The 10,839-nt window shown below is 45.0% G+C and overlaps 1 protein-coding gene and 1 long non-coding RNA gene across 2 annotated transcripts in view; one reads left to right on the top strand and one right to left on the bottom strand.

Annotated features, from left to right (window-relative positions):
* ZNF367 (zinc finger protein 367) overlaps window positions 1–2,683 on the bottom strand; it is a gene marked incomplete at its 5' end in the record, with an annotated part of 28,252 nt that extends 25,569 nt beyond the window's left edge. The window contains one exon of the mRNA XM_082656843.1: window positions 2,273–2,683. Coding sequence (XP_082512969.1) covers window positions 2,273–2,683 — 411 coding nt within the window. The remainder of the gene's footprint in view (window positions 1–2,272) is intronic.
* Window positions 2,684–3,402: 719 nt separating this feature from the next.
* On the top strand, window positions 3,403–8,056 carry LOC309824566. Its single transcript, XR_014296940.1, has 3 exons — window positions 3,403–3,640; window positions 6,158–6,279; window positions 7,940–8,056. It is a non-coding gene; the product is annotated as an uncharacterized lncRNA (long non-coding RNA).
* The last annotated feature ends 2,783 nt before the right edge of the window (window positions 8,057–10,839 follow it).

Genomic DNA, 10,839 nt, shown 5'->3' on the forward strand with positions numbered 1-10,839 from the left:
CACCTCCCATGGGAAAGGTGGCATCAAAAGACAGTAAATGAACACAAAAGTTGTTCTCAAACCCAAAGCTGTTATTGCCTCTAACCCACATACTGAGCGAAGGGGGTAGAAGTTGGTGCCATGTTATTGGCACCAACTATATTACAAACTTGTCTTCCCAAAAAGTGAGCAGACTCAGCCAGCATGATTCACCTATGAGTATATGGAGATAAAAGAACTATGAGTACTTTAGAGAAGCAAAACAAAGTAAAGGAGGCTGGAATTCCCAACCTTTAGTCTAGAATGTACTGATCACAAATCAAACTAGGTAACTTCCTTAAATGAAAGTATATTCCAGACGGCATAAAATATGGAGGCTTGAGGCTCCCCCTCAAGTTGCAAAAACTAAATGAATGAATTTTTGGAGCTGTATTTGGATTGCTTCATTGATAAAAGGACACGTTAAAATCAATTTGTCTACTAATTTATGAACTAATTTATGAAACAGTTATGGTATGAAAGATGGTGAGGAGGAAAAAAAGTGAAATATATAACAGCCTTTTCACTTTTAAATGTTTTTCATAACTTGTGTTATGTTTTACTTCTGAAAAGAGAAAGACAAAGTGGAAATAAAATTCAAACCTATGCATTATTAAGAATGTTTTCTAAAAGGTTTATATGAAGATAAAACTGTTTTAGCCCCCCCCAAAAAAAGTATAGATTTCACTTATCTATTATAACATTAATCTTCTTGGATAATCCAAAATTAGATTCAGTTATAATTAAGAATAAAATAACAGATGCAAAATCTTCTATAAGTAATTTGTGCATATATGTCTTTATGTTGCTCAACCATATAACCTACTACATATATATTTTTTTAAGTACTAAACATGTAAATATGTTAACACGGGAAAATATCTAGGATACCCAGCCATCTTACTAAGGGCTACCTAGAGACAGCACACAGTGATTGTTCACTCCACAAACTCAGCACTAATATAAATATTTCTACTGTTTCTTCTTTCAAATTTTTACTGAAGTGCAGCTTCAAGAGTTGAAGTGTGTCAAGGCATATAGCTGTATAAATTTATAGTTCTTTAATAACAATGCCATTAGTAACAAAATGTATCAATTTCCTAAGGCTCAACACAGTGTTTCAACATCTTTGCTACTGCGTGTAAAATGATGATAAAACCTGTTTCAATTTTTATAATATTTGCCAATATAGACGTACTTATCAACAAGGTGATTTACTTGTTTTATCTTTAGCAAACTGCTTAGCTTATATAGCCACTTAACAAATAGAATCTGAATATTAACCTTATATTAGCACCATTCATTACACAAATACTTAACTGAGCACATTTATTCAGCATTTACAGAGTATAAGGTATTAAAGTCAAATAAGTCTACCAGAGAGAAATTGTCCCGGCGCTCCTGGAGCTTACAGTCTATAGAGGTAAGTATATGTCAGCAGGGAGGCACCTCCAACACATGCTTCAGGACTAGGAGCCACAAAAACTCAACTACAGTACCAGCGTTCCCGCTACCTAGCTGTGTACCTTGGGGAGCTCCCTTCACCAATCCCTCTAAGCGTCAATTGCCTGATCCGTAAATTGTAGGTTTGAAACCTTTCCAGCTCTAATACAGTCTGAGACTCCAAGCAATTCTAGGTTGGTGACAACAGCGTCCCATTCCACTCTGAGCTCTCAGAACCTAGCAAAGTAGTACGCTGGATGCGTGAAAGACAGCGAGGGCTCAACTCCCGGTGGGGAAGATTCCCCTAAGTCCCTTCTTGTTCTTAGGCTATCTCTACAGGGCATCTTTAGCAGGGGCGGGGTATCTGCGGTGAGGCAGAAACTGCGCAACCCCTCCCCCCGCACCCAGAGGAACAGTTCAAGGACTGCGGTCCTTCCCGCCCTCTCCCGCCAGAAAAGACTCAGCGGTGGGCCGAACGACTGGCAGAGCGGGTTGACCGTCCCCCTCCGTGACAACAAGGCCACACTCCCGCCTACTACACCTGCTGGCCTGTGGCCTCCGGTCTGCTGTGCTGCCCCACCCCCCGGGCGGTGTCACGTGACTAAAACCTAGCCCCGCCCCCGGGGCAGTTTTTTGGCGCGCGGCAGTGACGTCAGCGTCCTGTCACCCGCCAACGCCACCGCCCCTGCCAGAGCGACCTCGCGTTTTAAACTCGGCCCCGCCCCGCCCGCCGTGTCTGCGGGCGCTGCCGGCTCCCGGGCCGCGCCGTTAACGGGCCGCGACTGCCCCAAGCCCCGCCCGCGCCGCTTACCTTGAGGTGGCCGCTGTCCGGGCTGCTCGCTTCCTCCTCGTCCTCACCTCCTGAGGCGGCGGCGGCCGAAGCGGTGGGCGGGGGCGCGCCCCGGCCCCGCAGCCCTGGGTGCTCTGCGGCGGCGGCGGGCAAGGCAGCTGAGGCGGCGCCCCCGGCGGCTCCGGGGCTGAGCGTCACGTTGTGCGCGTTCTCACCCCAGCGCCACGGGTACACCATGAAGTCACTGAAGCCGGGGCTGGTGGGAATAAGCGGTGGCGGCGGCTCCGGCTCCCCTCCGCCGCTGCATGTGGGCTTGATCGGGGTCGTCCTGATGACCGACACCAGCACCCGCTTCGGGGAGTCCTGGCAGAAGATGACGGGCGGCGGCTGCGGCGGGTTGTCAGCCATCGGCGCCTCCACACCCCGGATCATTGCCCGGCCCCGATCCGCAGCTCCGGCGGCCGTGGGCCGCACTCCCTGAGCCCGGGTCTGGCCCTTTGCTCCGCTCGCCCGCGCTGCTCGGAGTCGCCGGCTCTCAGTCTCGCTGGCTCATGGCAGGCGGACGTTTCCTGGAACCCTCCTGCGCGGCGGCCAGCGAAGAAGCAGAGCCGCTCGGCCTGCACCAGGCTGCCAGGGCCGGACCCCAACCCTGGGTCAAGCCCGCCCTCCACTCTTTGTGCTCCCCAACGCAGGCTGCAGCGGCGGGAAGCAGCGGGCGCCTTGCCTTGCGATGACAGGAAAGCAGGACGCGCAGCGCCGAGCCCCCGAAAATAACAACCTGCCGCCGGGGTCCCTGCTCCAGTTTTTCCCGCGTTACATTTCGCGCCTGGGCGGAACCAATCACCGCCAGTCCCCTGCCCGCTGGCCGCAGCGGCGAGTGACAGCACATGCGAGCCAATAGCTGTGCCTGGATTTCTTTCTAGCTAGAGCAGGGCGGAGCCGGACCTGCGCGCGGGTCCTTTCTGCCACGCTATTGGCCGCGGCTCTTGTATTTTTTTTCTGCCTGAAGAGCCAACAGCGTTCGAAACTCCGGGGGAGCGCGCGACGTCTGCACTCGCCCAGACACACCCTCCAGTAGCCCCGCCCCTGCCGTCCTTCCGCGCGGTTAGTCAGGGTTGGAGGCGCGCTGTGGGCGACAGGCAGGGGCGGGCGGTAAGAGAGTTGCTGATTGGAAAGTTATCAGAGAGGGGGCGGGCCAGGGGTGGTAGTTGGCCGGCGGGGTCGCTCGTCTGGCGGCCCCTCCCGCCTGTGGCTGTTGGGCTGTAGTTCCCGCGCGGCTGGGAATTTAAAGGGCTGGGGCCCGGGCTGCCCGCCCCCGTCCGTGGCTCCCGCCACCAGCTCTAGGGGGACCGAGGCCTTCTTACTGCAGTTTCTAGTAGACACCAAAAGGTGCGTCGTTTCTTAATGGTTCCCATCTGCCCAGCTGTTGGACTCGCTGTGAGTTGACCCTCTCCGCACCCCCCCTACTCGCCCCAAGGCTGAGGTGGGCATCAGTCCCAGCCTTCGCCTCCCCGGGCCTCGGTTTCCCATTTGTGTAAAGTGGGGTAGTTAAGGAAGTCGTCTCTGAGGTCGCCGTGTGCTGCTCGCGGCTCGGAGGGGACACGAACACAGGCGTGTGTCCATTCTTACACCCAGGACGGATGCCCCAAAGACGCCAGAGGACTCCCCGCCCTTCCGCCGTGGTTCCTCACCCGTCCGGGGCCGGCCCTTCATCCCCCGTCTGGAAGGGCGTTGAGCTGTGGGTGCCCCGGAGGCTTCGGGTCATTCCCAGCTCTGCCCGCCCCCGCCTCAAGGACCCCACCCCGCACCAGAGGGATCCTGAACGACCGGAGTCTAAGTCTAACAGTCACCCACCGAGGGCCAGTGTGGGCTCGGAAGGGGATGGGGGCAAAATGGGATGTCCAGCCTCGTATTCACTAGAATGTGAAAGAAGTGACTGTGTTTTGTTTTGTTCTTTGGTTTATTGCCAGGGCCGAGCCTGACTCATAGTAGACTTTCAATAAATATTTGTTGAATAAATGAGTGAATATTTGGTAGTTTAAGATTAGGATTGGTAATTAGAACAGACCTGCATAATAGCTGAGTATTCTTTCTCCCCAACACACACACACACACACATACACACACACCTATGCCACAAGTGTTTAAAAACAAGTTTAACTTATATGAACAACTTCTAAGATACATTTTTAAGTGATTAAAAAAAATGGGGACTTCCCTGGTGGTCCAGTGGTTAAGACTCCTCACTCCCAATGTAGGGCCGCCTGGGTTTGATCCCTGGTCAGGGAACTAGACCCCCCGTGCCTCAACTAAGACCCGGCGCAGACAAATATTTTTTTTTTTTAATGGACTAGTATGATTTTATTCACCTTTTTAAAAAGGTGGAAAATAAACATACATTTTTGCTTTTATATATGCAAAATACTAGCAAGATACACAAGAAACTGATACATAAGTTGACCCCAAGGAGGGGAATTATATGGCTGGGAAACAGAAATTGAAAGATTTCAAAAGATACAACATATAACTCTTTGTATCTTTTGTACATTGAAACAAGTGAAAATATCTTTGCAATAAATAAACAATAGTATGTAGCTACCATCTCCTGGAGGCCTAGTATAATAATAGCATATATCTACTGATATACAATAATATGGTTGGTAGCTTCACTTACATTCTACTGCTCTCAATTCTGTGAGGTAGTTATTACTGTTCCCACTTTATAGATGAGGAAATTTCAGGCTTGTCCAAGGTCACCTAACTCGATAAAAATCTTTTGTAAGGATGGCTCTGAAAACTGCCTATGGAGTATACCCCTTAGAGTCTGCTGAACAAAAGGAGGAAGTGGCTGAAAAATGGGCACCCCACATTTCTGAGACCTCTTTCTCATGTTCTAGAACTTTCAGGTTTTAGAGGTTAAAACCAATTTGATATTTTAATAAATAGCTGATGTGGAAAGTTGAAAGTTCGTCTCTCATTTTACTTAATTAAACTCATTTTGTTTTTACAATTTTATGCCAAATGACTGCACCACATACTTGTGAGTCCATTAGAAGGAAACTATAATCCATCTATTTTGTACTTGAAAAACACTGAAAAGAAAAAAGTGATATATCCATCTTGGACTCTCAAATTATGGGTTGAGTAAGATCCAACAGATTAAGCACCAATAGTTACTGTTTAACATGCCCCAGAGTTCAAGATGAGTCATTCAGAACCAAGACACTGACTTTCTGCTTCTAAAAATTACTCTTCATCAACAGTAAGCTGGCAACTCCACTTGTTCTCTGCCACAAGAGAATGAAAGACATGCCAGGAATGTATGAAGTGGGCAGAGGGTGATTCTAGGAGCAGAGCTGAGGTCATGCAAGATCTGCTTGTTTGGTTCCATTTGCATGCAACTAGGAAGCTGTCTGAAGTGTGTGGATCATATTTCTGATGTCTTTGTTCTGCCCTAGGCAGAGTCAACATCCCAGAATACTAAAACCCATCTAAGGATACTTACTATATTATTACAGTAGTCTTCCCAGTTGTTAAAAATGTAGGCCTGTTCTGATAAAGATATATACCTCAAACCCTCTTTTTAAAATATATTTTAAAGTTTCAAGATACAATCTGAGTAAAAAAGCAAGATTTTTTTCACTTTGAAAACAATATCAACAAGAGCATTTGAAGCTGCTTGATTGCTACAAAATCTTCTGGTTAATGTGGGAGACTGAGCATAACATAAATCCTTTTAAGTGATTTGTCTTCAGAGCTAAAAGTGCAGATAAAACAGCTTTGCAAATAAATGTAGATGAAATGGGATAAAAATGCCTGATCACTTCTTTTGAGATGATTAACAGGAAGATATTTTACCATAAAAATTATCCAAAATAATTTTCTCCATGTTCTGTTTGGCAGCAGACTCAAAGCTGAGTTCCAAAAAGCCCTCTTACGATGAAAGAAATCTAGGAGGAAATGGTTCCCCATAGTATTTCAGTGGGAGTTTTAAGCTCTATCAACAGGAAAATATCTACATAGACCAGGTATGTTTTTCATTCAAAAGAGCTTTCCCCAAAATATTTTCCAAAAACTTTGTGCAATGAGAGTTTCATCAAGTTAAGAGTATAAGGAAACATTTTTAACATTGATTTGCCTATCTACCATCACAAATGCCCAAATATCTCATTATGATGTTATTGCTAATTTTCTTAGAAATAGCTCTTTTGCTTTCAAATACGCAATCTAACTTCGGTTGCAAGTAAGAGTAAGCCTGTCAGGCCAGTTTAGAAAACGAAGACAGAATTATTAAAAGGAAACAGGGGTGTCAAATGGACTTCAAAGTCAGGATTAGAACCTGAAACTGGTCTTCAGAACCTTCTGGGGACACATGGTTTCTGGCCTCAGTTCCTCTATCTGTAGGTGTGCTTCATTCTTTCCTCTCTGAAGACACGTTTCTTTGCTTTTCCGAGTAAATGGCTAAATATACACAACGATACACCAGCCTCTGAGTTGTTTATGCTGTATTCAAGCCACCAGAAGAAACAGATTGGCCTTTGCAAAGCTCAACTTCAAATTATTAAGAGGTAGAATTTGATTGTCCAGCTTGGATCAGGTAGTGCAATCAGCAGGCACAATCCAGTAGTAAAGAGGTGGGCTGGGATCTTTATGATCTGAAGAACAGTTCTCAGAGAAGAGGGAGATGGCTTGTAGATAGTACTAGAAATGCAAAAAGTACATCTTTTCCAAAGAGATGTGTGTTTTCCATTTAACAGTAAATCATGAACGTGTATTATGTCATAAGTATTCTTTCTCAGTGATCTAAGTGACATTGTATTTAGTTGCATGGGAGCACCATAGCTTCTTGAACTATCCTCTACTTTTCAAATTGTTTTCTTAGTTTTCTGTTTTTAAAATCAATACTTTAATGACCATGCATATAGTTAAATCTTTGCCTGCATTCATGATAATTTTCTCAGGTAATATTTTTCTAAGTAGAATTGATAGGTCCAAAAGTTTGCAAAACTTTTAAGTCTTTTGATATGTATTAGAAAATTATTTGATCTTATATATCCCATTTGATGGGCCCTGAATTCAATGTACTTATGTCCTGTCTCTTTTTCATCTTCACCAGTAGCTTTCAAATTGCAGAGCATATCACAGAGGTTAAATTAATATTTGTTAATTGACTGACTAACTTCATAAGTGTATATGTGTGATGTGGTTGGGAAACACCACATTGAAGTATATGAAATTTGTTTAACACACATATAGTGATGACAATTGGTGATTATTTAGACTGACTATAAGTTGGAATTTGATTCTCAGAAAAAGGACAAGACTCTAAAAATACAATATTTTTAGTTTTTGCATTTACCCAGTTCATGTGGTTAATCAGGGAATAAAGTACCCAATGTGCCACACTGAATCATTATTACCCTGAAACGTAGCAGGAAGCTATATGTTCCTCCCTTCTGTATTCAGAAAGGAGGACCTTATGGCACTAGCTGACTGCGTATGGTCCCCTTCTTTCTTCATAATAAAATCCCTATATTTTTGATGCATCATTGTACCTAGCTAAAATTCTACATCTACCATCCTCCCTTGAAACTAGATGTGTTCATTGTCAATTAGTTATTAAGCAGTGTTACTAGGTGGTATCTCAGGAAGCTTCTTTAGTCTTTTCACCCTTCTTCTCTCTTCCAGCCCGAATTGTGAATGTGATGTCTAGAGATTTAGCAGCCAATTTGAAAAACTGAAGCTTAGTGTTAAGAATGGTAAAGCAGAAAAACAGAAGGAATCTGAGTCCTTGATGACTTGATGCAACAGCCATACCTGCTAAGACGGCCCAGTTCTGGATATCCTTTATGTGACAGAGAAATAAACTTTGGTCTTAAGTCATTCTTATTTCTGGAATCTGTCACTAATGGCCCAAAGCCATTCCTAACTGGTAGAGTACCTATATCCAAGCTGGATTTCAACAGAATGGCTCTAATGATAGAGTGGTCCGGTGTGTCACACAACTAGATATCCACCAAAGACATGAGCTTCCTTTTCACAGTGTAGAGTTTTCCTGTAAAAGGACAGTACAGGTAGAGACTACTGTTTTGTCACTCCTTACACCTGGGTGTCACCCTGTGACTTATTCTCAGCAATGTAATATGAGCAAAATTGAGGTGTTATTTGCAGACCAGGAATGTTAAGAGGAAGATGTGCTATCTCCCGTCCGTCAGCTGGATGCAGAGAATCCAACCAAAGACTTTGAGTCCTTAGGAGATAGCAGAGCCACAATCTGAAAGGAAGAGGTGTCCCTCTATCACCACAAAGAGAGAAGCTACCAGCCATTAAGAGCATCATGGAACATTTGTTACAGCAGCCAGAATTACCTTAATTAATACAGAAATTAGTATCAGAAGTAAGATGTTGATGTTACAGAAATCTAACAATATGTAAAGCTGGGTTAATTATCAGGTGGAAGTAGCAAAGAAACTGATATCAAAGGCTGAAGAGAGAATGACCCATGTCATGCAGCCACAGGACATTTGACAAAACTGTCTAACTGGTAGGTAGGAAGGAAGACCAGAGGTCTACTGAGTAGCTTTAGAGGAAGTAGTTCGTAAGAGTTGGTATGATAGCATATGCTGATGTTTACTTTCGGCTTTTAGCAAGTTATTACCAGCAAGAGGTGGAATTCAGGGGAAAAAACTGCCCAGCCTGAGAGCAGAAATGGAATGCAATACAGAAAAACAAACACTGGGCCTCTAGGTGTTGCAAAAGCTGTTTGCAGGCTCCAAACAGTAAGAGATAAGACCCAAAGAGGTTTAGGTACCAAAACTTATGGCTAAGGCAACAATCAGACCAAGAGTGCAGGATTCTCACCTATTGTTTCATAGGGCTTCAATGTAGTTAAGAGAGCAATAGGGGGCAAAGAAGCAGAGAAACAGATTAGGCCTCAGAATTCTGCCTAGGTTGTGGTTAGAGTCACACTGAACAGCCTGGATGCAAATAGATCAGAAGCCTACCAAGTGTCACGAAGAATTCTTGACCACAGGGGTCACAGGGAACCAAAGGGAGTTTCTTCCAGAGGCATAACCAGAATCCACTCAATGAAACCCCACCCCCACCCCATTTCAATGCCTGCCCTTCAGGATTTTGTCATTTCTGTGGACTAAGGACTGCTGTGTGTCTCCATTTCTTTCTTGTCCGAATGGGTGTTTTATCCTGTCCCTGCTCCACCATTATATTGTAGGGCAGAGAGCTTTGTGGTTTATAGGTGGGAAACCATGAGGAGGCACTTTGTACTTTGCAAAGAGGACTGTGTATTACCTGGATGTAGTAAACTGGATGATCTTTGGAGGAACTGAGTATGTTCTATGTATGAGAAGAAGGGTGCTCTTGGAAATTTGGTGGTTAGAGGCCTGGGGGAGATGCATAGCTGTCCGCTGTTAAAAAGAAAATCATGGGCCCAAAATGGGCTCCCTTATGCTAAGCCATGCCATCAAACCAGGGCTTAATACCTAACCTAACTGGAGCTTCAACATCCCCCAGGAGTTTTCTGCTCAGCACCTATGAGGTGATCTGTCATATGGGCCCTCTTCATCCTACAAAGGAAGATGAGGTGTCCACCACACAGACCCCTTCTGTCCCCATGGGGAGGTTACCTAAACCTGCAATAATCTTCAGTTTATGACTTCCCTGTGTTGCCTTTAAAGAACTTTCTCTTTCTATAGCCCTTTGGAGCTTCTTTCTACCTGCTAGATGGAATGCTGCCTTATTCATGAATCATCCAATAAAGCTAAATAGATCTTTAAAATGTACTCGGTTGATATTTTGTTACTTAATACCACTAAAAGTTCATTTTCTACAAAGATTCTTTTTTAGTCCAAGGAATACATTTCCTAGCCCCCTGTTATCTAGGTGGGGGTCGTGTGACAAGTTATATCATCAATTAATGTGATCAGAAGTAATGTGCTTCACTTTTAGGCCAAGGAGATTACAAAGCAGTTGACAGATCCCCTGCCTCACCTCCCCATCTCCCACTGTGATGCTGAGGATACAGCAGATGAAGCCTAGGCCTCGGGGACCAACAGCGTCAGCATCACCTGGGAACTTGATAGAAATGCAAGTGATTGGACCCCATCCCCCCACCTTACCCCACCCCACCCCCAAACTACAGAATCAGAAATTGTGAGGATGAGACCCAGCCACCTATGGTTTAGCAAGCCCTCCAAGTGATTCTGATGACGCTCAGATATGAGGGCCATTGTCTTAACAGATAATGGAGCTCAGTCTCTAAGGGGCCTGAGTCCTTCTCTCCCCAGGGAAGAAAACCATCCATAAAGCAGGTATGCTTCTTTTGGACTTTACCTGAGTGAAAAATAGTTCTTTCATGTTTGAGCCATCAAACATTTGGGAATCTACCAGTTTCAACAGCTAAAGTCACCTTAATTCACTTGAAGTGTTTGGAAAGGGGCTGAGAACCAAAACCGTACACCCCACTCACCCCGGACACTGAGAACTGAAACTACTTCACTCCCACTTACCTCATCCTCTACATTAACATCTACGTCAACATGTCTTCATTCCTCTGTCTACATTACTTTTCT

Source organism: Grampus griseus, assembly GCF_964374135.1.
Source record: "Grampus griseus genome assembly, chromosome: 6".
Lineage (NCBI taxonomy): Eukaryota > Metazoa > Chordata > Mammalia > Artiodactyla > Delphinidae > Grampus > Grampus griseus.